Source organism: Vicugna pacos, chromosome 3, assembly GCF_048564905.1.
Source record: "Vicugna pacos chromosome 3, VicPac4, whole genome shotgun sequence".
Lineage (NCBI taxonomy): Eukaryota > Metazoa > Chordata > Mammalia > Artiodactyla > Camelidae > Vicugna > Vicugna pacos.
In genome coordinates, this window is record NC_132989.1 from 69,958,789 (window position 1) to 69,986,496 (window position 27,708).

The window sequence follows — 27,708 nt, forward strand, 5'->3', positions numbered from 1 at the left end:
TCATCCCAGCCGAGGCTTTTCTAAACTAGCTAAGAGATGCCCAGATAGGTCAGCAGAATGACCTAGTTGACTAACCCAGAGCATGAGCAATAAATGCTTATTATTTTGCGCCTCTGAGGTTTAGTGTGGTTTTGTTACATACAAATACCTGACTGATATTTCTACATCACAGGAGTTCTTAAAACTCACAGATACAGTTTAAAAATAAAATGGCCTATTGTGCACTCTCCTTTTGTCCCCTAAAACTGAAAATGGGTTTCTAGATTTTTCTAGAAAATATATCTAACACCATACTCAGGAGGCTGTTAACTGTGGTTACCTCTGAGGAGAGGTCAGGGGTTGAGGGGAATTTTCACCATACATCCTTTTGTTCTTTGGAAATTTGAAACATATGAGTATTACCTATTCAAAAAATGCATTAAAAATCCTACCTGAATACAGAGCATTAAGTTGTATCTCCAAAGGAGAAGGCACCCATTTCTATACACAAGGCATAGTTAATGATAGAGACAACTATTTGTAAGGTGAAATCTTTCAATGGATATATCAGATCTTTAGAGTCAATATCTAGGGGAACATATCTAGAGAATCTTGATACTCCAATAACTTTGCAGATAGACATGCTAATCTACAGTAAAATTCTGAAGAACTTCAGCATCTTAACAGATAAACTGTGGTTTCCTGCTTGCTGACCACAAAATAAGCTGGGTTGGAGATTTCTTTTAAATGCTACTTCTCTGGTTCTCAACGTTTTGTGTGCATAAGAATCACCCCACCTCCTGTTCAAAATGTAGATGGTTTAAATCCCTACAGAGATTGACTGTAGGTGTGCGGTGGGGCCCAGAAATCTGCTTTACAACAAGCAGCTCAGATAATTTGGCAGAGACTTCATTTTGAGAAACATTCAACATAGTCACTACTGTGTGGTTCTATCAAGTACTCATGCTGCCTTCATTGTACAGAAGTAACAGGTGTGTGAGTGCCTGATTCGTTCTCCCCAAATAGGAGATCATTTAATTTGATAACTATATTAAAACAAGGAATAAGTGAAATTAAAGAACCAGCAACTTGGATCAAGGAAGGCAGAAGTAAGGGAAAGAAATAAAGCCCCAGTATTTTTTTTACAGGAGCTTGTGGAAGAATTAATCAGATTGTTCAAATATTAGATAATAATATGTGGGTTACAGACATAAATTAATTTTAAGGATAAAAGGACTAATAGTTATTCAACGAAATCAGTCAAAATTAAGTTTTCTGCTTTGTTATGAACAGATGACAATGAGCGGTCCTTTTGATAGAAGTATTAAGTCAATCAGAGGAAAAAGTCCAGCTCTGGTTATAAGTCTTAACAAAATGCTGTACTGAACATTCTGGTAGCAGATGGGGGCAAATAAAGACATTTTTGTAGATTCACCGACATAGAAAACAATCTGTGGTTACCAGAGGGGAAAGTGGGGAATGGATAGATTCTGAGATTGGCATTAACAGACACACACTACTACATATAAAATGGATAAACAACCGGGACCTACTGCATAGTGCAGGGAACTACATTCAATAACTTGTAATGAGTTGTAATGAAAAGAATCTGAAAAAAAATATATCTGTATAACTGAATCGCTTTGCTGTACACCTGAGACTAACACTGTGAACAGACCACACTTCAATAGAAAATAAGAATTAAAGGCAAAAAAAAAAAAAAAAAAAGAGGGAGAGAGAGAGACATTTCTGGCTTCAGAGTCTGGCTAGTTAAAAATGTTTTTGTTTTCAAGTTTTAGAGAATTACAGGGTTTCTCGAGATGATTTAGGAAGAATCTTGAACAGGGCAAATGTAGGCAGAGAATCTGAGAATTTTCTAACACTTTCATCTCCTGCTTGAATAACACATTGAGTCATGAAATACAAATTGTGGCTAGGAGGTGCTCAAGGTGTCTGTTCAAAAATGAGAGCAGAGGTAGTGCTGTGCACCTTCGCATACTGGGAAGAGAATAAAGAATGTGGTGTTAGAACTAGTTTGTTTTTCTGTTTGAATATTTGATTTTTGTTTTGTTTTAATGTGGATAGCTTTTTTGTTAGAGAAGTAGCCCATACTCAGGAAAGAGGAAATACATAAAAGGGAACCAGCCACCCTACACTCCAGGTTAAATGCTTGTATTTTCTCCACTAGCCTTTGCTAATGAACCTCAGATGAGTCCTTTTTCCTCCCATATTGCTGGTTTCATACTACGTGCACATAATTGTGTCTTACTTTTAAAAAAATTAAGTATGATAAACACTTCTCAGTGCCATTATGTATACTTAATACAGATCATTTAAAATGAGTGGAAAAGTCTTTGGAAGCAGTCCTCCAGGGTAGATCATCTAGGTGGTTTCCAGTCTTTAACTAACACACAAATAAGGATGCTATTAAAAAACTAGAAGTCTATTGCTTTTTTGTTATTTGAAATTATTTCTTGAAAATAAATTCCCAGAAGTCATACAACTGGGTCCAAGGTCGTGTGCATTTTAAGGGTGATGACATTTTGTCAAATTGCTCTCCTAAAAGGGGGAGGGTATAACTCAACGGTAGAGTGCATGCTTAGTGTGCATGAGGTCCTGGGTTCAATCCTCAAAACTTCGGTTAAAATAAATAAACAAATAAACCTAATTACCTCCCCCCACCAACAAAACAAACAAACAAACAAAACTGCTCCCCTAAAGCTTGTCCACCAGAATTCTCTCACCCTTGCTGGTACTTACACTTTCTTTTCATCCTTCCTTATATGGCTGTTTATAGCCACGACAGAAAGAAATCACTACTAATTAGATGGATGCCAGTGCTATCTTGTTCCAAACTGCAGCTATCTGGTTACTGCTGAGATGCAACACTTTACCCATACAAATTGTAGTTCCTCTTTCACCATTTAGTAGTTTTGTAAAAAATCAACTTGTAGGAGGGCGTCTGTAATGAAGACTTTACTCCAGGTTGACTGTATGTGCTGCAAATAGGCGTCCCCAGAGTTGACTTCCTAAATCTTTGTTTTCTCCCAGGCACAAGCGGAGTCATGACTCCCCTCAGGATGACCCCTCGGCTGACTCACTTCCCTGAGGATTTCCAAAGCGGCTCATTCCAGCACCATCAAGATCCAGACTCCTGATGCTGACTGGCAGCCCAAGCATGTCCCCCAGGTCACCATTTTTCAGCCAGAGCCAGAGCCAGACCCAGACCCAGACACAAGACACACATCACAGCTGCTCTCTGGTAGCCAGGCCCTGCTACTATCTGCCGGGCACTATCTTTACAAAGGAGAGTCGGGAGTCGCCACTCTAAACCCCCAGCCTCTTGTGAGCCGGTTTTATGTACGAGATTAGAGCCTTTTAAGCTATCTTTCCCCTTAGAAAAGAACCCACATACTGTATAGCGCAGAAATATATACAAGATCTTGTGGTACTTCACAGCGAAAAAAAAAATGTGACAATAAATATATGTATGTTCATGTATAACTGAAAAATTGTGCTCTACACTGGAATTTGACACAACATTGTAAAATGACTATAACTCAATAAAAAATGTGAAAATAAATAAATAAATAAAATAAACACACACACACATGAATAAACATCAAAAAAAAAAAATAAAGAACCCACAAGGGGAGAAAATACACAGCGAGATAGAGATCACCTAAAACAAATTTTGATTAAGCACTTATGCTTCTGCTACATTAAGAAAATGCCCCGGAAAATGATTTTAAGGATATGAGAATCGAATCTCTGAGTTTCTGGACCTCTGAGCTGGCCCAGTTTTGCCTCAGGGCCATCTCTGAGGGCCCTGCTACTCAAAGTGTGGTCCGAGCATCCGCACTGTCAACATGGCCTGGGGACTTGACAGACTTGCAGCCCTGGCCCCAGACCTACTGCATGAGTCTGCAGTCGACCAAGACCCCCCAGATAATCTGAAAGCTTGTTAAATTTGAGAGGCGCTCTCTTAAAGCAGTGGTATCAGCTCTGCCTTGTACAATCAAATCTCCTGAGGAGCTTGAATACAATGTGGATGTCCGGGCCCCGCCTCAAAGAATCTGAGTCAGAGGGCCAGGACTGGGCACCAGACTTGTTTAGAAGCTCCCCAGAGCTTCTTTGTGCAGTCAGAGATGAGGACTGACACTAAAGTTTCTAAAACTTCCTTCTAACAAGGCAGAGTTGATAAAACTCTAAAATTTGAGGTCTTCAGATTTTATGCTTCTTAAATATTACAAATTATGATTAAACCCCAAAACCAGCTGGCTCCTGGAAAAGAAAACATTAAATACATATACACACATGCACACGCGCACACACTCACACACACGTTGGAAATGGCCATTTTCAAGAGCGACTAGATATCTCGAGATAAGAAAGTAAGCATCAAACCCACACAGAACAATCGAGGTCTTGCTGTTAAATGCGTCTCAGTATTGGCAATCCCCGTCTTGGTCGTGTTTTCATTCCCCAGCATTGGTCACACAGCAGCACGCTGAGATGACCCAATTTTGCGGTTGTTAAGATGGGCACAATGGCGGCACTGGCGCGGCCACCACCCGATCGATGTGTTCAGGCTACATAAATGCAGCTCTCTCTCCAGTGTTCCTGAGTCATTTCTTAAAGTGATGACCAGCCAGCTGGGTAGAAACACACTGTGATATCTGAATTCCAAGATGCTGCTGAATCTGACCTCTGGTTTTCTGTTTCCAGAAGACCAGTGGGCAGCCCCCATGACAAGAAGCATGGAGTTTACTGTTCTCTTTATAGAGACGCCGCCACGGGTGTGTCACAGCAGCTGGCTGGAACCCCGCCCTCACACAAAGCTTCCCGACCGCTAGGCCACCCTGGACTCAGCCGTGAGGCTGCCAGAAGCCGTAGGTGGTGGCCTGTAGCTGTGAACCAACTGTTTACCTTTGTGCCTTATAATTATGGCCCGTTTCCATGTCTCTTTGAAGGCAACAAAGTTGGGAAATCTTGCCTAAGGGCAGAGTTCTCAAACTTTGAGACCTTAATACACTTAAAAATTATGAGGACCCCAAAGAGGTTTTGTTTATGTTGGTTATATCCAGTGATGTGCTGGCATCACCTTGCACCAGCTCATGAGAATTCAGTATTCAGGAATTTTTCAAGCCAACTGTTCAACCGTTAGAAGCTTGAAACTGGCAACAGAGGGAATATTACACCACGGAAATCGGCAAATGCTATACGTCAGAGCCTTTTTTCTTTCTCTGGAGGTTAAGTTTAGCAGCAAACCCCTGATTATATTTACCATATTAAACATTAAAATGGAGAATTTTTGAAAAGATTTCTTTCATTAAAAATAAGAATAAACCAGGGGGGAGGGTATAGCTCTGCGGTAGAGTGCGTATTTAGCATGCACAGGTCCTCGGTTCAATCTCCAGTACCTCCATTTTTAAAAAAAGGAAGAAATAAATAAACCTAATTATCCCCCCAAAATAAAAATAAGAACCACACACATATATATACATATATACACACACACACACCCCCACACACACCAAATACGGTTTCCCATATTTGTCACAGAGAATTTTTCCCCCAAACAAGAACTTAATGGACAGTTGCCTTAGCCTTTATGTCTGCAAATCTCTTAATAGCTGGCTTAACAGGAGTCAGATTTTCGTTCTCTACTTCTGTGTTTAATTCGTTGTGCTATCACACGTCACCCAGCCTCCGGAAGACACAACTACGTGAATCAGACCAAAAAAGGGCAAACTCTCTTACTGTTTCAAGATGGTTCTGATCTCATACATCTCCGGAGAGGGTCTCAAGGGCTCTGAGACCCACTGAATTGGAGCATTTCTCCTCTCTACCTGATTGCAGCTTGCTTAACTGCACCTCCTTCATAAAACACACTCAGATTACCCCGTGGTTAATTGTTGTCCACATACGTTTGGTCTAGTCATTGTGAAAGGAATAGCCACACAGCAATGCCAGTTCTGCTAGGAAATTACTGTCGATGACTGTTTTCCCAGTTCATTTCCCTATGGCACCAAGGGGAAGAGAAGCCACTGTGGCAGGCTGAGGCCTCAGAAAAAGGCTTGGTCGTAAACACTGCTTCATTTTTTCCATCTACTCTCAGAGCTCAAGACTCCCTGAAGGACATGCCAACATTTTTCTTAACTTTTTAAATTCGGAAGTTATAACCTAAAATTTTCCATGTGTATATTTAACAATCAAGCATTCCATTTCCTTTTAAAATCCTGTTTTTCACTTGGTGGAAAAAAAATCAAAATTTTTGTGTTAAGAGAATTCAAGTGTTTTTTTGATTTCAAATATATTTTGAAAAATAACAAGAGAAAAGCTTAAAGGTCACTTTCTGGTTAGAGTGGGGATCCTATTCCTAGTGGCCATATGCTGGGTTGACTTCATTCACTATTTCTCGTCTTGAAACACTGGAGAGAGTCCAGGCCTCAGAAACTTAGGCTTATGTATTAACTTTAAAATTCTGTGTGCTAACAGAATTCTTGTTTAATTGAAATAACGTCTCTATTGATTATGAATCTAAAAATACGTTACCAGAATTTTTTATTTTCATCTCTCAGAGGTAATTTTGCCTTTAATCCTCTTCCCCAGGGAGTGTTAGATGGCAAAGGACTGTCACTCAGGGGTAGCTCTTCCTTGAGTTTCAACATTTGTGTCTTCCTGGCTCAGACATTTGTTTCTTTCCTCACTAGGGAAAAGCTGCGGAGCCTAACCACGATGCTTATCACCCAGGAATCTGAACATTTTCTCAGTGATAGAATCTTGAATTTTCCTAAGAAGGGATTAAAAAAAAAAAAACCCGAAAGACACAGAAACCTAACTACCCACTGCCTTTGGCAGAAATTGTGATTTTCCCCTCCATTTGTTCTTCCAGTTCCATTCTCCACACCCCAAGCAGCTAACCATCATGAACTACATCACCCAGGTTCCCCTGACCTCTGTGTGGTGGTTAAAATCAGGAGCAACAGGAGCCAAGAGATCAGAGGGTTGGGGGAGAGGAGGTCTGTATTCCTTCCCCCACCAGCTCGGAGCCTGGGGTGGTAACAGCTTCCCCTAATTGCTAGACCCTGGGGCGCATCACCAGTTCTAGTTGGTTCCCTTAACCCTGGCCACCCTTCTGCAAGTGCTCTTCAGCTAAATCCTTAAACTGGCCTTCCTGCTATGCTCTAAAGATACAATACAATTTTATTCCCAAAAGATACCAAGCAGACTTTCAGGTTTATTAATACAGGTTACATACATTTTTTAAAAAAGAATGTTAAAAACAGTGACGTAATATTTTGTAAGTACATACTGATAATATAGTAATGATAGTCTTATTAAGTCAGAGGTATTTTAATATAAAAGAATGAATAAACAGTGACAGTATATTTCCACTGAGTTGGATAAAATGAATACAGTAACTAAATTAATGCAATCAATGTTAGCTTCTACTTACAACACATACACAGTTGTAAATTATTTCATGGCTGTTGGAAACAGTTTGCTCTTTTCAATAGGTAAGTATTTGCCTTTTTGTCTGTTTAAAATGCCAACATTTTTTCATAAGGAAAAAAGATCTATTTCAACCTAATTTTCAAATTATTTTGTCAAATACATGAGGGTATTCTGTACTTGATACTCATCATGGGGTTGAAAAATGCTTTTAAAATCATCTCATTAAATCTTAAGAAAAGTGGATGGGAAATACCGAGTAAGTTTCCTGGATTTCAAAGCCAACTCCATTTTCTTCTATCATTTCTAATCAGACTGATGTAATCGATTTGCCTTTAAAAATTTGATTTGAGCAATGTATTGATAAAGCATTTGTAAGTAAATAGTGTCCAATTAAGACAGATTTTCTTAAAAGTCCAATTAGGACTTATTTTTAAAAACACACTTCCTGTACTGTATTATGTTCTCAACTCAAGTTATAACCATAGGAAGCAGTAACCCAAATATTCAAACATCTTCACCTGCCAGGCCTTGATTATGTGCAACTTGCTTGGTGACATCTGGCTGAAAACACTTCTTTACATAATGACGTGTTTCCTTTACACGTATCACACTCTAAGCATCTATCTACTTTGTTCTTCTGAAGAGCAGGTTTCAGTTTTACTCAACTCCACTCGCCCAGCACCCACCCGAGTGCCCAGGGCACAGGAGGGGTGTGTTTGCTGCAGGGGTGTTTCCATCTGAGAACGGTCTTTGTAGCATAACTCCTGGAAGTGAACAGGGCCTTCTTTCTCCATTCTTAAAACGGGCAGAGAAATCTTTTATAGTCATTATCTCTTGAGATAGCACATCCCACTTCGCCAGCTTCTAATGAGCATGATAAGTTCATGGCCAGCCTTTGAGGGAGTCCCAGGAGGAGACAGCGAACATGGTGGTCCTGATCCCTCTGCTCTCTGAACTGGCCCAGTCTTGTCCCTACCGCTTGGAGTCCTCCATCCAGGGGCAGGTTGCTCTGAAAGCCAACCTAAGGTCACTGGTGAGACCTCTGCTCATTCTTGGTTTACACATATGGTGTGCAAAATAGGAAAATGCTACCCACAGCATTTGTTTTCATCTGTTTTAATATTTTTAGGTTTCAAACTTTGATATGTTTCAAATGAAAAACAGCAAAACTTCTACACACAGACAGGACTAAGTCTCAGCCCTCAATAACTTAAACATCGCTGTTGAACAATTTCAAAATACACTTATTTGCAAAAGCTATGTAAGTCCATACGACAGAACCCCTCACTATTGACGGACATCTGCAGAATTTCAGGGCTAAACTTCACCAAACTAAACTTTGCATATTAAATCAGAAAGCCAGAGTTTATTTCCATAATCTCTGGTGGAAAAAAAAGAGGGTTTCAAAGTGCCTATTCTATACTGCACTGCAAACAATACAAGTGTGTATACACACACACACACCTATAATAAGGCATCTAAATACATCAAAAAGCAACATTCAGTTCTTGTTGTAGCACTGGCAATGTTCTCTAGGAACATTCCTGTTATGTTTTCCTGTAACTAACAAATATATATGCTTAATGGCTCTAGTAAGGAGGCATGCAAATCATACATCCGCTGTTTTAGATGGTACAGTAAATACTTTTTTTGGCAGGGACTAAATAGAATCCTCAGGTTATTTGCTTTTTTCACCTTTTCTTTTTAAATCACTGTCGGTCCCTTTTCCTAAGTTAGCAGCTTCTTGTACATGCTGCTATTCAGGTTACTAGAGCAGGTATCCACTTTACTAGCCATCAACTGACCACTGCTGTTATAACTGCTGGGGTCCGAACTTTCTTTGCAGCATAAGATGCTGTAGAGGTACCTCTGGCACTCGGAGGAAGCATAATAGTAAATCAAGGGGTCAATGCAGCAGCTGATGCTGCTGACACAGACACAGAGGAGGTAGGCGAAGTAGGCAGCCTCCGTCATGGAGTTACGGGAAAGGAATGCATAATGGAGAATCAGAAGGATGTTGGTGGGTCCGAAGCAAATGATGAAGATGCAGAAAACGGCAGCCGACAAGAACAACGCCCGGGACTTCTTGGTCTGGTTGGCCACCGTGGAAGAGCTAAGACAGCGAATGATGGACACGTAACAGACTGTGGAAATGGTCAACGGCACGAAAAAGAAGACAGCAGAGAAGGCGGAGAAGTAATAGGCGTAGAAGCCCTCGAGCAGCGTTTCGTTGAGCACGTCGTGACATGTGGTGATGTTGAGCCCCGGCACCTGGCTGGTCTGCTCCTTGAGCAGCAGAGGCACCACTCCCGCGATGGCCATGGCCCAGATGGCCAGACACGTGAAGGAAGCCCGCCCCAGAGTACGCCAGGACAGCGACTGGATGGGATACACCACAGCCAGAAACCGGTCAATGCTGATGACCGTCATGAGCATGATGGAGGCATACATGTTACAGTAGAACGCTGCAGTGACGAAGCGACACATCGCAGACCCAAAACTCCAGTCACTTCCGGAAAAGTAGTAGCTGATCTTAAACGGGAGCACAGACACGAAGAGCACGTCTGCCGTGGCCAAGTGCAGCATGTACACCACGGCCGGCTTCTTGACCTTCATCTTCAAGACGAACACGACGATGGCCATGATGTTTAGAGGAAGGCTTACTACGAGCACGCCGGTGTAGACGGAGGGGATGAAGAGAGTCAGCCAGGCGCTGGTCAGATAGCCCGAGGCATCATTTGAGATGAACACGTGGGGTAATTTCTGAGGAGGATTGCTTTGATTGACGGAGCTTGATCTGCCTTCAGTGAACTCACTCTCATTTCTTTCCTCCTCATCCCTCAGTGGGATTGGTTCGAATCCACTGGGTAAATTCCTGAGAAAAAATGACCGGAGATGGAAAGTACTATTTGTTGCTTCTGGCTCTGAAAAACAAAATTAAAAACATGAATGAAAACGGCAAAAGGGACAAGGGGAGAGTACATTTGACTTTTGCTTTCTGTTCTCTTCCTAGGAGAGCAGATGGTAAAGAGCAGGAGATGTGCGAAGGATTACAGACTTTGTCAGGGGATTAGCTAACTCGGAGTTTTGTTTTGGCACAAGCAAACATTTTTCAAACTCTGCTCCCTGGAGGGACAGAGGTGAATGACATACTTTCCAAGTTCAACCCTGCAGACATCAGGACAGGCTGATGCAGAGGAAAAAAAGCCGTGACGTCTTTTCTATACGAGCCACTGTCTCTATACACAAACCACTCCTAGGCTATTTGACGTCTCTGTCCTCCATAGGCCTTCATGCATACATTTTCTCCATTTAGTTTGTGGCCATCCCTTGAAACTCATCCTTCCCAGTGGAAAAACCCACATAGACAGTTGAGGGGACTTCATTTATGTTATAAAGCTAGAGGCAAAATCGTGTGGGACCAGGGGTCCCATTTCCATGACCATTATGCATGCGACAGGAGCTTTCCTTACTATTTTTAGAGTGTTTACACAGGAGAATGACCCAAATCTCTCATCATATTTGGGTCCAAACTGCAGTCCCTCTGGTTATCTTCTAAATATAACTGCTAGGTACCTACCACTTCAGTCATCTTCCTGTTCCTTCCCCAGCAGGTCAGTGGAGAAGCAGATGCTCTAGGCCAGTGGCCTTCTTCAGCTCAGCTCCAAAGTGCTACGTGCATTGAGGGAGATGCCAGGCCAACCAAGCTCTTCTGAGCATCAACCCAGGAGTTAAAATAAAGGCTCAGAGGCAAAAGAGTCCTTCTTTTCTCACCCTCCTCCACCAAAAACACACATTTGTAATGTTCATCAAAGAAAGGCAACACTGAGCCACTGGAACTCAACCAGCTTTCCCTTCCCGGGAGTTTTGCTAACGTTCTGTCACTGAGGAGACTTGGACAAAGAGCCTTCACTGGGCCTTGGGAATTGGAGGAACCAGGGGAGAAGCCACAGGGGGAAAAGGATGAGATTTCTATCACTGGGGTGTTGACCACAAACGCTGGACCCACAGGCCACTCAGAAGTGGTGCTGTAAGTGGTGTAGTGAATGCTGGCTGGAAATTGGGTCGGTATAGTGCATTTTTAAGGCCTTTGGTTTTATTTTTCAGTAGTGAAGGCTTTCTGCAAACAAAAACTGACCCAAAGAAGCATTACGCGATAAGAGAGAGATTTCTGATTCTGTAAGGTCCTACCAGACCTGACCACCCTCTTGACAGAAATCACAAACTCTGGGTCCCTTTCCTCCCCCAAATCAATGACCTAAAGGCATTTAGGTTCACAGGGGGGTACTGGGGAGGGGAGGGATGGATTGTGAAAGAAAGGATGGCAACTGATAGGTTTCTTGTTTTCAGTGGCTTTTAGCTTAAGAGAAGGCCAAAGTCAGTGCCACAAAAGATGGCTGAAACTCAGGTCGAAAACCAGTCTCAGGGGCCTGAAGGATCAACCAGAGGGCCGAGGTCAGGGCCACCGACGTCCCTGGAAGGCGAGGAGAGGATCCCAGGAAAGAAGAAGAGAGGGAGAGGGAGCCCTGGATTCCAGCGCAAGCTCTGCCCCTGGCTCTGCCGATGCTAGGCCTGGCTAGGGCCTGTGTGCTTAGGGACGGTGCGGAGCAGCTCTGCTAGACTTAAAAGAACTGAAGGGATAACTGAGCTTTTTGCTCAGAGAGGGAGAGATTGCAGTTTCAGTTTGAGTCCAACCAAATTAGCTGCCTGCTAAAGCAATAACACCAAAATTCAAAATCACCCAATATAGAAAGAATCAGGCAAGTATGATCCATCTCAAGAAAAAAGGACAGTGAATGGAAACCAATCCCAAGAGGACCCGGATGTCAGAATTAACAGATAAGCATTTTAAAAGATGTGGTGCAACTATACTCAGCGAAGTGAAGAAAAATATTTCATTGAAATGAATGAAAAAAATAGAAAAAAGGCAATGAAACAAACCAATGGAAATTCTAGCTAGAAAATAAAATGCATTTTTCCAAAATGAAGAGCAACGCTAGGGAAGCACCAATGAGAGATGATAGAAGGCTCGGATGACCTCAGCAAGGTCATGAGAGGGTCCCCTGAGGTGAAGGGGTGGCCCGACAGACCCGTCACAGGACAAGGACAAACATGTGCAGTGGTGAGCCTCTGAGTGCACATACACACATCTAGACTGTTTCCCAGGGTGAGGAACCGTTTCTGCTTCATCTTGGAGTCTCCAGTACTTCGCCCTGCACTTAAATTGGCTTTTCATCACAGATTTGCATTCTAATCCTGGCTCTACCAGGAGTCACTTAACCCGTCTGAACTCAGTCTCAGCATCGTTAAAATGGGATCCCAGTGTCTGTCTGGCCTACAAATCTGGCAACTGGGAGCATCACATGTGAAATAGGACATATGTTCACTTTGTAAACTTCAAAAATCAATCAGTGTAAGAAATGATTATCCTTCCCCTCCCACTTCAGTGTAGCTTGCTTTTTGCTCACTCTCAATTATTTTCTTTTATTTTTTAAATTTTAAAAGTTTTTTTCTAATTTTTTTTCTTTTGGGGGGGCAGGGGTTAGGTTTATTTATTTATTTATTTTTAATAGAGGTACTGGGGATTGAACCCAGGACCTTGTACATGCTAAGCAGGCACTCTACCACTGAGCTATAACCTTCCTGCCCCGTTATTTTAAATTAAAATGGAATCTGTGTTCCTCTTCCCTCCCTAAACATTTAGCAATGTTTAGTTTTCCAGGGTGACATGGGACATGAGGGGCCTGTAAGGTACCTAGTCCCAGTGTTCAGAGCCGTAAATCAAATTTCACATTCACAGCCTTTTCCACAAGTATTGCTTCCTTCCCCTTGCGACGCATCTAATTCACTCTGCATCGTGACCCTGGCACATGGAGGCCCGACACTGGTACAGCGGCCCCAGTGGGAGGTGAGGCTACCCTTGAGGTCATGATGAATGTGTGGGAGCCGGAAGAAGAGAATGAATGGGTTCTGGCATTTTCAGACCCACAGAGATATGCATCCTCGAAAGTGCTGACCCACAGGAACCTTAAAATAATGCCCAACTCCCTGCTGCAGCGTTGGGAACCTGGTCAGATTAAGGACCCCCATCATGCACGGAGGGGAGAAAAGCACACGCGTACACACACGTGTTCACACAGTGGGGCGTCAAGACATTCCTGAGAGGAGTGACACCACTTGAAAACTACTGAACATTCATCGCTAAGCTCTCAGAGGCTATCACTTGATCTGAAAGGCTTGACTCTAGTTAGTACTTTGGAAACAAGTATTTGTTTTCCAAAATTTCCTCCCTGGCTAGGCCTTCTTGGGCAGTACGGTGTTTAAGGTCAGAAGCGCTATACCCACTGGAACAGGAAATTTTTCTAGGCTGGAGCCCAGGAAGAATGCATAATCCCGTGATTAAATATCATCGCCTAAGGTGTCACCTTTTCTTGCCACCACAGGTTTGGTATTTTGGCTTTTAAGAAATTAAAGAACAACAGTAAATTTTGTTTGTTTATTTAAATATATACCAGCATCAAAGAAAGGACAAAACCAATTCCAGGTGATTAAATGTATCTAACTAGCTCAAGCCCCTCAGGCTGAAATTTGAGTTTGGGTATCTTGCTTTTCCTCTGGTCCGAGCACAACTCATAGGTCAAGGAGAACGTGTACAAAAGGCTCTCGTAACTCATCTTCTGTGTTTTTATTGTTAAGCTGTGGTTTAAAAAAAAAAAAAAAGCTCAGGTCCTAAAATTGGTTCTTACGCTTCCTGTTAAGTTTCACCTAATTTAGGTATCTCTAAATGGCTTTAGAGTAGTTCTGTTATTGAATATACCACATGGCTAATGAGTTTAAATGCGGACTAACTCTGGAGATTTTTAAAAATTAGTACGTCAGGCACAGTGCTTTTTCTGACATTGATGAGATCTGGTCTGGAAGCAGAGTGGTGACCAGATGGTCTTTCGAGGTCCCACGTGATCCTGGGATACATACCATGTCAGCGTCCCACCACTTGCCAGCCTTGTTTCTGACTCAGAGGTCTGCCCTAGAGGACTCATGCTTTTGGAGAATTAATAAACTGGAAGTCCTAGGACCTTGTCCACATTCACACACTCAGCAGGATAGTTGTACCCTGCACTTCGCCGTGAGTGAATCAGCATTAGGGGCTAAAGAGAAATAAAGAAGAGGATGGTGGGAAAATGACACATACCAACTCCATCAAGTGGAAAACAGTAGCGTTACTGGAATCCACTGCTTCAAATGCAAATGCTTGCCACGGAAAGAAATGTTCCTTAAAGAAATGGCTGGTTACAGATTGCAGGGTGGGGGAGGAAATACACCAGATGGGCCTTGAATGTCTTTAAAGAACATTAGGGTCAGGTCACAAACACTCTGAAGTCAATCCAAAGGGGCTCCCCATTGGCTGAAGATCACTAAAAGAACAATTATGGGAATGAATGGAAACACTAGAAACACGTCATAAATGCTAAGATCCACGAGTTCATAACGACGCTCAAAGGAAAGTAAAACTTTTTTGTCACCTTTAGAGGAAATGTAGGGTCTGAAAATCAGTAAATAAAGGAAGGATTCAAGCATTTATCTTGCCTTTTCTAGTACATATTTCAGGGAAACCAGTCAATGAGGGAAGTTTCTTTAGAAAGCAATTCCAGGTTATAAGCACAGAAACACTAACAGATTTAGAAACACCTCTTAAAGCTCTTAGTGAAAGAATGAATTTAGCTCAATGATCATCAGTGGCTGTGAAAACCATTAGGTGAAAGGATGGGTGATGGGGAACTTTCTAATGGCTGGATGAAGCTGACAACACCCGAGTCCGCTGAGTAACCTTAAGATCTCAAAAATAGAGACAATCTGGAGGTGATGGAACAGGAAGAACACAGCAGCACTGCTGAGGAAGTCTTGCAAAAAAAACCAAACCTGAATCAGGGTTAGCTTCCAGATGTACTACAGTACAGCAAACGCAGAGGAAAGAAGGGCATGGTGGGCACCCTACAAGATGCAGCTGGCCAGGCCCAGGACGCAGGCAAGTCTAGGAGACCAATGACCCAGTTTCTCTGATAAACAGACTTTAAAAAAGAGAAGGGAAGCCATTACAGGTTAAAAGAGATTTAAGAGCTATAGCAGCCTGATGCAGTGGTGGGCGTTGTTTGATTCTGATTCAAATAAACCGACTGTAAGAAGCATTAAGAGACAGTGAAATGTGAACATTGACTGAATAGTACATGACACTAAGAAATTGTTCAGGTGTTATCATGGTATTGAGGTTGTGTGAAAAAAAGAGTTCTTATCTCTAAGGACATGTACCAATGTATTTATGGATGAAATGATAAAGTGTCTGGGATTTGCTCTAAAACTGTCCATTTGGGGAAAAGGAAAGTGAGGGCATAGATAAAACAAGCTATAAAGGGTAACTGTACTGTTCACTTTCGGGCATGTTTGAAAATCTCCATAATGAAAAGTGAAAAAAAAAAAGACCAAATATTTTATGCACATTTACTTGCCACTAGAAACAAAGGACAATGGTTTTTGTTTTGTCTTAGTTTTGAAGAGGAAAAAGTTCTTGAACATTTGCGTCAACATAGTTTTACACTGAGAGAATTAATTTGATACCAAATCCTCAAAGGCTTTTCTGGAATATGGAAGAGTTGGTGTTTGAAGAACACTTAACATTTGTTGAGCACCTACTATGTGCCAGCTACTTCGCTTACCTTACCTCCTGTAACTCTAACATTTTTACGAGATAAGCCCCTCATTTTATGGACAACATGGAAGCACAGAGAGGCTAAGTAAGTAATCCACAGACACCCAGCTAGAAAGTGGAGGAAGCAGGACCTGAACCCAGATCTGCCTGGGTCTAAAACTCATACCCTTTGAACCACATACCACATAACCCTGTCTCTTTAAAAAACTTGTGAATTCAGGACCTAAAAGAGTACTCTTTTTTTTTTCCTCTGAGTATTTCACTTAACAATGAATCTGCCCACCCTTTTTAACTGGAGCAGGCAGCACACGGCCACACGGACATACAAGTGAAGCTGATGACTGGCACAGCTGTTACTTGGGAACTCAGGAGTCCTGCTGACCTTGGCTTCACACCCACCACATGCCAGCAACCCAGATCTCACAGACAGGACGGATGTACTAGAGACACATTCAAGGACAAAACCGAGAAAAAAATCTTCAAAATACTGTTGGAGATGAGGCAGAAGCAAGAGCAAGTGAACAAAAATCTATGTTGTGGAAAAGCCAGAATTAAAGATAAAATAAATACAGAATTAAGAAGAGACTGCCAGTGTCTAAGGCTCCTCTCCCATCCCATGGCCTGGAGCAGGGACTCAGCAGAGGGCACAGGAAGGCAAGTCTGGGAGGAGGCGAGCAGAGGGCAGGTTACAGGAAGTAAAGACAATCAGAAAATCTAAATGTCGGCACACCTGAGGCCAGAGCAGGCACTGAGAAGTGTGTGGGCCCCTCCTGAAGGCAGGGCCTGATGTGTGGGGTCGGAACACTGACGTGAGGGCCTCTCTGGGGAGGACTCTGAGTCCCCCCGTGCTCCAGGCCTGTTCTCCACCACGTTCCCAGCCCAGGCCCCAGCTCCCTGGAAATGCTGCCGTCTACTCTCCCAGACCCTAAGTTAAAAGGAAAACTAACTCACAATACAGGGTTTTAATAATCACCAATCCCTCTGGAACCAAGCTGTCGCCATCCCCAACCCCGCCCAAGTCCTACTGCAGATTGTAAACGTGAACTCAAACAAAGTCTGTTTTAGATATAATACAAACCATCACAAACAGCACATCCTGGAAAGCAGGACTCTTCCCGTAAAGCCAAGAAGGCCCTCAGGTCTGCTGCCTGCGGAGCAATGCACTGCACCTGCTGTGCTAGGTTTTAAATGACGGCAGAGACTTGACAGTGGTTATGAAATCAACGTACAGGACTGTGAGGAGCATTAAAAAAATGGAATGTGCAGAAAACACTGGCATGCATAGCACGTGGTAAAGGTGAGCACTGGTTGATGAAACCTGTTTCTGTACACTGCAGACCATGCGTATTTACCGCACACACGTTCACTATTGTGCCGTCATGTAAAGCGCATGTCTTACAGGTCCTACTGCTGGTTAGCAAAGAAGAAAATACTGGAAACATCCCTTTACAAGACCATAATACCTGATTTCTAATCCACCATAGACTTGAAGTATAAATAGACTAGATTAGATTACATCCTTCCCTAAAGTTCAATAAATGTGTTTTGAAGTGCAAATTATAGATTATTCCCGTTATTTCCAACAGCAAGTTCTTTTGATAGCAAATAAATGTATAAAGGCCTGTAAGGGCCTTTCAAGTGGAGCAACATCATTGGATGCCTTGGGATGGAGGAAAAGGAGGTGTAATTTCTTGGGTTTTTCTAAGTACCGTCACAGGGTCAGTGTGGGAGAGGGTGTTTGGGGGAAGCTCAGCCTAGAAAGAAAGAGAGAGAGAGCTATATATTCTGACAGTTTCAGGCATAAGCAAGAGAGGGTGGAAGGCAGAATGAAAGAAACCACAAAACAAGGAAACAGAAAATTCTCATCGTTGAAACTGAATCCTCGATGCTAGCATCGCAGTCAAAATAAACCAAGGCCGGGTTCCTAGTGAGGCTCCTAGGGTATCTTGGGGAGTATCCTGTAGCAAACCCAGGGTCCTGGTGACTCCATGGGCTCAGTGGAACTCCAGAGCAGGCTCAGCTGAGTTCCAGTTTGCCAGGGTGACAAGGATTGGGGTGACCTGACTGAGGGAGGAGAGAAGGGGCAGAAAAGAGCACAGGGCAGACAACCAGCCAGAAGCACTTTGGAAAAGGAGCAAACTCAGAGCTGCTGAGAAACACTGGTCCACGCAGACATGAAGGGCTGGGAAATGCTGAGCCAGAGAGATGGAGGGAGGCCTGGAACGGCCACTAGCAGAGACGCCATGGGAAGACTCCCGAGACATGGCAAATGCCTCAAAAAGTGCCCTCAAAAAAAGGAACAGTGGTCACATTGGCAGAGAGCTGACCATCATGATATGTCCTATAAAGATGGAGCCGCATCCACTAAGGAAGGAAGGAAGGAAGGAAGGAAATAATGAGTGGATGAGAAAGAGAGAGAAGCAAGAAAGGAAAGGCGGAAGGAATTCAGATAGAGACTGCAGTAGAAAATTACTTGCTGACTCCTAAGAAATTTGACTTCCAGGGGTTTCTGGTGGCCTTAAAGCAGCACCACTGTCCAGTTTTGTGTCTTCTGTTGGGCTTCAGACCACAGTCTCCCAGTAACAGCCAATTAATTGGCTCAGGCTTTGACACAGACTATGACGCTTGACACGCATTCCTTTTCTTCTCTCCCTCCCAAAGTGGTCCCGGCATCCAGCATAGATAAATCAGCCAATGTTATTCAGCTATCTTTCTGCCTACACCAGTGCTGCGCATCTTAGGATGCACCATTCAGGTTGATGAGGCAGTAAGAAGTGTGGCAGAAACAAGTCTTCACTTGCTAAAAGAGGCCAAAAATCTTTCCCGGGGGGGGGGGGCACTGTGAGGAAAGGTGATGACCGTAGATGCCACATTTGTATAAACCTATTCTCTACCCCACCATCCAAATTGCAACCAAAAGTTTGTGTTCTTAAGAGCTTGTCCCACAATAAAATTACTAAGTGATATCTGACATCAGTGTCACCATACAGTGATGGAGTTCTCCATGCATCCCCAGACACCCCAGGAGATAAGGCTCACATTATCCAGACACAGGCCAGCAGTTGCTGCAGAACTCTGGGCTCCTGTGTGGGGCTCTGAATTTTCCCAGAAGCATCACCTCAAAACACCCTGAGCAAAGACAGAGAATAGAGAAAAGGGTGTCTCTATCACCTCTTAATTTCCATGCGCCCACACTCTGGTGTAAAAACAACAGAGTACACACTCTTTCACAGATGAGAAAAACACCTAGAATTTGTTTGTGTGAAAAAGGGGGGGGGGCTGAAACCTTAAAAAGTACTATCGCTATAAAGAAATAAAAACATTTTTCTCCCTCACTTTCTAAATAGCATCTTTAAAAACAACCTCTCTGCTCTGCTTTTCTTAGGGAGGTTGGAAAATACATTTACTTATTTGCTCAAATAGCCGGATACTTAAAAATACTACACTATTAGTAATAACTGTATTCTAGGTGAGCAACCTCTTCCTGGCACCAGATCAGAAACTGAAATGCTGAAATCCCATAGGGTCTGAGAGAGCTCTGAGGCGGGGATCTCTTAACTCATTGGGAAGACGAGGGTCCAGATAACAAACAAACAAAGCCTCCCAGCCGCCACGACTGCCTCGTGGCCACCCAGTTATCGCCCTGCGCCCGGCTCCATGAGCAGCTCCCGCACACAAGGCCCGTGCCAGGGGCCGCTGCTACTGATTTTCTACTAAATGTGCCAAGCGACCAAGCTTTTCGCTACACCACTTTTCTCGCCTGTAAAACGTGCAAGAAAAACAATTCAAACAAAACAAAACTTCAGCGGGAGCGCGGCTCCCCACCTCATCTTGAAAAGACCTGAACGTTTGTTGGTGGAGCAACGTGAAACCCTTTCTTTTTGGGGCAGTTCTGGAAGAAACAGGCCACACAGTGACAACAAGTGCAACGAGGAACCTCAGGCTTCCCCCGAGAAAATCCGACCCACTCCTCCTCCATATCCAGCACTGCCACAGGCCGGCTGCATCCTCCAAAACCGAGTGCAAAGGGACATGAGCTGAGCCCCAAGTGGGGTGGGACGGGCACCCCACCTGGATATGAGTCGGGGAGGCTCTGATCTCAGCCCAAACGTCTGTCTGGCTCCCAGACGACGCTGTGGCAGAAGGTGCGGCTAGGGGCACCCACTGGGTCCCAGCGCGTTGTCCCTTATCCTCCAGCTGCCCCATTCTGGCCCGGGCCCCTGCTGCGGGCTCGAGGGAAGGCTGGGAGGAAATGCCGGCGGCAGCTCTTACCTGCCTTTTGGCCTGGGGTGCGGGCCGACAGCAGAGGGCCGCAAAGACTGAGCCCCGCGGCGACCACCAGCAGCCACCGCGGCCCCATTGTCCGGGGGCTCGGCGCGCTCGGCGCGGCGCTGCTGCGGGAGTCCGGCCGCGCCGCCGGGAGGCTCCGGCTGCAAGCTGTCCCTCCTCGCACGGGTCCAGCGAGGGGCCGGGACCGGCGGGCAGAGAGCTCGCTGCCGCTGGGCAGGAAGAGACGGCTCGGTGTCGCCCGGCGGCTCGGCGAGTCTGGCGGCGCTGGGCAGGACAAGGGGCACTGGGCGCGGGGAGCGGGCGGGGGCGGGGCGCGCGGGCGCCGGGCCGGAAAGGGCGCCCCCCAGCGCCAAGGTGCGCCTCCACACGGCCGCCGCCCGCCAGGCCCGTCGCTAGGCTGACCTCCCGGCTCCGCCACCTGGCCGCCCGCCCAGCGCCCCGGTTGAAGGCCACTGCCCCGCGGGGGAACCCAAGAAAGACGTTGTTTCCTTGGTCTTCGCCTTTGATCAACGAAGCTATCAGTAACTGATTCTGGTGTGGTCCTTGGAACGGGCCGCTCAGCCTCTCCTTAACTCTCCCGGGGAGCAAAGACGTTGGCAGAGAACCTTGGATCAGGGATGCGCCCCAGGAGCCCTCCCTGCCCCCAGGGCCAAGCACTGGACCTCAGGCCCAGCGCTGCGGCCCATTACGTTTGAAAGTGACTTCTGTTTTGTCATTTGAGAATAGTGGATTGAAACGTTTACACTGTAGCGACAAAGTTGTCCGCTGATGAGAAGGGGCATCCAGGTTTGAGCAGAATTCTTAGTATTTCTCATTCGCTTCTCTTTATTTCGCCACTTCGATATTGCATACGTGGGGCACATATTTCATCGACAAGCTGACTGCGAGTGGAACTAATCATCTGGTACCAAGAGCAGCTGCTTCTCCCTCGTGCTCCGGCACGGCGGCAACTTTTTCCCTTTAACAAGAGCTCTCAGCTCAGCCGCCCGCTAGAACCACCTGCGCGGCTTTGTCCAGGAGGTGAGCGGACTAGCTGTTCCTACGCCCCGCCCAGTACTGGGCGCCTCCTGCGAAAGGGATGCCCGGAGAGCGAAGTGCCCAGGTTAAGTCGTAAGGGCGCTCACACTTCCCCGTACCTGTTAACAGAGTGGCCGAATTCAAGTCAGGCCAGGGAACACTCGAGCCTGTGGCTAAGGGCCCCCTGGAGGGCAGCGGGGCTGAAGCTCCGCAAGGAGGCAGATTATTTTGCTTAGAGAGCATTATCTGGTGAGCACGTCTTTCAGACCGCAAAGGGAAATAGGTCCCCTCAACTGACCGTTTCTGGGAAAGTTTACCCGCAGCCCCTTCTCCTCCCAGATGTGGGGGTGTGTCCTGCACCCTGTGGCTGATAAACTGTTACTGAGAGTCACTGGTCAGGGAATTGAGACGAACACGGACGACGTCTTTCCCTTCAACCAGTGGAGAAAATACAGCAGAGACCATTTCCTTCTTATTTCCCTCATTATCCTCAGAGCACAGAAGTTGCTCGTTTACAGAATAATCCAATTAAATGACGCTATTAAAAATTTTTTCCCTCTTCATTCTCCAAGGAAAACATAACCAAGAGTAGATGTGAACTGTTAAGATTATTTATTTCTCCACTCTCTATTAACATTCTATTTATCTTTTATCAACCCTAAGATGCCTCTGATTTTAAAACATCATTTGAATTTATGTACCACGAACAAGAAAAAATGCTGCCAATTAAATCACTGCTTGTAAGAAACATCTCAATTTCAGGATTGTTTAAACATGAGGAAAGGACACCTTGAGACAGGAGGGAAGGGGGCAGGGCACAGCCACTCGAGGAATGACAGCAATTTAACACCAAAATGGTAGAAGATTCACCAAAATGGTGGAAGATTCAACTCCTAGTTGGCTTTGAGGATTAAGAGGTTTGACTTCTAGGAGAACTTGAGCTTCATTATATGCTCATTGTAACAGCGTGATAAGTAACATGTCCGCAGGTGTGCGACAGTCCCAAGGATAACCGCAGAAGGCCAAAGAACGGGCGGTGGCCCAATTCCTGGGAATCCCAGCCCTCTCCTCAGGGTAGTTGAAATGGTCCCACTTGTAGGCGTGTGAAGCTACTGAGCCCATAAAAACTGATACCACCACTCCTAGCGCCCTTTTCTTCATTTCCTCCTCTTTGGAGATGGCCCGCACTCTGTCTATGGAGTGTGTACCTACTTTTATTTTAACCTAAGCACCCAATTCCCACACCTCTTTCCTTGCCTTTCTCTTGCCTTACACTCTATGCAGTATGTTTCTCTCTAAATAAATCTGCCTTTACTCAACTGTGGCTCACGCTTGAATTCTTTCCTGCGTGAAGCCAAGGACCCACACATGGCGGGCATGTCCCAGGGGCTCAACCTAGACCCCCTCCTCACGCCTGACATCCGTTTTCCTGCATCAATCTCCGAATCAATGAAATAGAGTGTAAAATATAAAACTAATTAATACATGTGGCAAAATATTATAATGGTTCAAGAATACAAAATGAAAAGTAAAAGCCTCCCCTTCTAAGAACCCCATCTCCATGATGACCACTGTTAAAAGTTTCTATCCATCATTCAAGAAATTGTAATCCCACACAAGTATATACATATATATATAGCCTTAAGATAAAAAATGGAATAATATTCTGACGACATTTTTAAATTTTGTGTTTCATTGGTGGAAAATGTTTTTTAACCATTTTATAAAACTAAAGTTTAAAAGGATTTTTTTTTGCTTAGTTCTTAAAACAGAATGTACCTCTATTGATGGAAAGAGGCTGCTGAAAAAATGCAATGCTTAAATTTTTTTTGCATATTACCTAAAATACCCTTTAGAATGGGGCTGAAATACAATGAGCAAGTGAGGAGAATGGAACAGAATGAGGTATTTCTTCCTCACTTCAGTGTTTTTTAAGATTGTGGATTGCTAACTGAACAGCCACCAAAAACTGAACTTACCTTCAAAAACTTTAGCATGCTCAAGTGCAGATTCCAGGACCCCATCTCAGACCTATGAAATCAGATTCTACATTTTTACAAGCACCCTCAGGTGATGGTAGTGTCTGAGGGTTTCCAGACCAAAGTTTTGAGTAACAACGTTCTAAGACAGGGTTCTCTAACTTTAGCATAGACCAGAATGATCTGGGAGACTTGTTAAACCCCAGTGCTAAGCTTCATCGCCAGAGTTCTACATTCGGTCAGTCTGGGATACAGGCTGAAAATTAGCATTTTTAACCAGTTCCCAGATGACGCACTGAGGCCACTGTGGACACACTTTGAAAACGACTGCCCTGAGAGGGAAAAAGAGCTGAACAAGATTCCATATAGTTTGTATTACTTTCTTTAACTTACACAATGTTTCAAACACAGAAAACTCTAGGGCCTAATACAACACCTATGGCATTACAAAAAAAAATTTATCTATCTATCTATCTATCTATCTATCTATCTATCTATCTATCTTATATGGTCTAAGCTTTCTTGCTACCCTTTTTAGATTCCATTCTTTTTTCCTGCCTGAAAGAGTAACTTTCTCATCCATATTTTTGCACTTTTAGTACATTTGTGTTTCCTCCCAATTTGTTTTATTTTTAGTATTGCTTTGTATGTTTTAATATTTACACAAAGTAACATACTCTAGGAATACTTCTGCAGTTTACATTTTTTTAAGATTTACCTGTTTGATACATGTATATCTATTTTTTAAACTATAGTATTTCCTTGTAATATATATCACATTTTATTCTTCTCAAGCTATTTTATCTAAGTTTTGACCCCACTTTTATTACCAACATAACTTATTTTTGCTTTATTTTCCCTTAATGAATCTGACCAAAGGTTGGAAATGATCATTTCCATATGTACATCTTTTTGTTTTGTTGCTTTTATCATTAATTTTTAATTTTTATTTTTTTTAACATTTTTTATTGATTTATAATCATTTTACAATGCTGTGTCAAATTATCATTTATTTTTAATGTCTTTAATTTTCATACGGGCTTTTGATTATTTCCTTCCACTTTCTTAGAATTTACTCTTAATTCCCCTAACCTTTTGAACTGATTGCTTAGCTTGTTAATTTTCATTTTTTTCTCCCTGAAATGACCACTTCAGCTGCATTTTATAAATTTTGAAATGTACATATATGCAATTCTGGTCTAAATATTTTGTCAACTTCATTCTATCTTTTTCAATACCTAAGTTATTGAAATTTTTGACTGGCTTTTTTTGCGTGTGTGATTAGTGTCTAATTTTGTGTTAGAGTCTATTGGTGCTCTGTTTTCTCTGTGTAAGTTTTTTTTATACTTTTTGTGTGCTCTTTAGAGCTTGTTGAAAAAGATAGCAATCTCTCTACTTCATTTGTTGCATGTCACCCATACCTAAACCTTTTTGTTGACAGTTTTAGAGCAAATATGGGCAGGTTCCCTGGAGTAGAAAATCCACCTAACCGGAGATGGCTACCCAACATGTTAATATTCCTCAGAAATGAAATCTCATGATTGCAGCATCATTCATACTGGAACCACTCGATACTGGCTCCCATCTTTCATTCTCTCTGTTTGAACTTGTCTGGCACCAATCGTATGAGCCATTAGCTATCCTCTCTTAGTGTTGGTGGTATTTAGTAGTATTTTAAAGCAAATGTGTTATCCAAATTGGTGAAAGTTTTAATCCCTAGATCCTCTGAAAGCAGTTTCAATTTAAACCCATTAGATGACCTGCCTGCTTTTGCTCTTCCATTACCACTCCTCTGTTTGAAGCCCTCCAAAGACAACACTATATCCAAGAACTTGCCTTAGTAATTTCCTTTTGGAAATTATATGAAATGAAATCAAGTTGTATTCGAATCCAATAGATTCTGTGCAGATATCTCCACATTTGTTTTTTTCAGCAAACAGCAGGTCTGTAATCAAGTTACAGGCTTACCAACAGGATTCCTGTTTCCGCCTTTTGTTGATAAAAACCTGCGTTGGTATTTTGGGTTTAGAAGTAAAGTTAATCTTTTGTAATGGTTCAACAATCCATTTCCACTAATTATACCATGGACAAAATGGGAGAGTATCCCTGTGGTTTGGGGTGTGAAGAAAAGGTCAAATTCAGTACCTGTTAAAAAGAAAACAAAAACATGTTTAAGTTACATAAGGTAAACCCAGTATCTTTCACTTCTCATATTTGTTCATTTCTTTCTGTGTTAGGGTTCTCTGGAGAAACAGAACCAATAGGATACACACACACACACACACACTCTCACATATATAAGAATAGATTTGGGGTGGTATAGCTTAGTGGTAGACCGCATGCTTAGCATGCATGAGGTTCTGGGTTCAATCCCCAGCAGTTCCTCAATAAGAAATAAACCTGTTTATCCCTGCCCCCCAAAACGCTAAGAATGAAAAAGGGGATTTATTGTAAGAATTGGCTTACTTGCTTATGGAGGCCAAGAAGTCCCACCATCTGCTGTCTGAAAGCTGGAGAATAGGAAAGCAGTGGTATAATTCAGTGAGTCCAAAGGCCTGAGAACCAGGGGAGCTGATGGTGTAGCTCCCAGTCCAAGGCCCCCTGAGAATTGGGGGGCTGATGGTGGAAGTCCCAGAGTCTGAAGGCTTGAGAACCAGGAGCTCTGATGTCCCATGAAAGGGGAAGATAAATTAATGTTCCAGCTCCAAGGAGAGAGAATTCCCCTTTCCTGCATCTTTGTTCTATTTGGGCCCTCAACACATTCGATGATGCTTGCTCACGTTGGTAAGGGTGATCTTCTTTACTCATTTTGCAGGTTCAAATGATTATCTTTTCTGGAAATACCCTCACAGATATACCCAAAAATAATGTCATACTGGTTTCTGGGCATCCCTTAGCCAGGTCAAGTTGACACGTAAAATTAACCTTCATACCTTCCAGTATATTTTGGCTAAGAGATTTCATACTCTAAGAAACAACAGTAAGGCACTCTAGAAAATCAGTATGAGCTATTTGGAGAGAGCATATGCATTGTTAAACTGAGAAAATCAGCAACTGTCCCAATCATACAAAGGCCAACCTAAAGTCATACTGGGATTCCTGAGAGGCAGAGGTGATGAAACAGAGCAGGACCCTGTGGGGGTCCTCTCTGGGACAAATCCCTTCTGTGTCCCCTGTTTCTTGTTTGTAGGAAATAGCCTTCATTCAGCCTGCTTGACCTTCCCTGAGTTCCAAAGGGCGGATTCAAACAGTTGCTAATCAGGGAAGGGAGGGAATGCAGAGATGAGGGAGAAACAGTCAAGAAAAAACAGTGCAGCCTTGGGGCAGAGTCCTGGTTCCTCCTCAAGGGATACACATAACAAAATATCTGTGAGTTCTTCTGCAGGAACCAAGGCCCCCACCTAGGTGGGGGATGGTAACTTAGGCTGAGCACAAGATTCCTGGAGCACCGCTCTCTTACCTCAGCACCAGCCAATCAGAAGAAAGTCACACACCCGGCAGCCCCCACCCCACATTTTGTCTATAAAAACTTTCCCCGAAAGTTTGGAGTTTGGAGTTTCTGAACATGAGCTTCCCATTCTCCATGCTTGATCTTGCAGTAAACCTTTCTCTGCTCCATACTCTAACATTTCGATTTGTTTGGCCTCACTGGGCCTCAAGCACATGAACTTGTGTTCGGTAAGAGTGGGGTCTGTCCCCTCAACCCACTGCAGGACCCCCCGCTGGGCCGCCACCTCCCCACCATTAATAAGGCACTGGCGGGCTCTACACCTACAGCAGTCTATCCTCTGCAGCTCAGACGGCTCTAGCGTCACCTGTTACTAAGTCCTAGTTTCTGTAACAGAGGTGATGGATTTTTCAAAGTGCTGATCAGCAGTTAGACCACCCAATACTCACCAGAACCTCTCAAAATACAGACAACTTTCACCATTCAGAGTTGTGTGGTTTGCCTCTCGGAATGTGTGAGGACTACCACAAATCCTTACTTAACCACAGCCCAAGTCATAAAAATTACATCATGAACCTCTAATTAGGGCCTAACCCCACACAGATATACCAACATACACATTACGGTTCTTGTCTTTCAGTGACAGAAGGGAGATGTGTATTAAACATCAAAATTCAAACGAGTAAATTTGAATCTAATTGGCCTTATTCAAAGGTTCAGGAATCAGGCAGCATCTCACTGACCACTAGGAGGGCACTCCAAGAGGGTATTTCCAGGTAAGAGGAGGGTGGGGGCAAGAAGTTATTGGCAAAAGAAAAGAAAGGATTGTT

General features: G+C 43.6%; 1 protein-coding gene across 1 annotated transcript; it reads right to left on the reverse strand.

Moving 5' to 3' along the window:
- Positions 1-7,202: 7,202 nt before the first annotated feature.
- F2R (coagulation factor II thrombin receptor) lies at positions 7,203-20,796 on the reverse strand. Its single transcript, XM_006197591.4, has 2 exons — positions 20,417-20,796; positions 7,203-10,364 (listed from the first exon to the last, which is right to left on the reverse strand). The coding sequence occupies exons 1-2, from the start codon at positions 20,502-20,504 to the stop codon at positions 9,169-9,171; spliced, it is 1,284 nt and encodes a 427-aa protein (XP_006197653.1). The 5' UTR covers positions 20,505-20,796; the 3' UTR covers positions 7,203-9,168.
- Between the last annotated feature and the right edge of the window lie 6,912 nt (positions 20,797-27,708).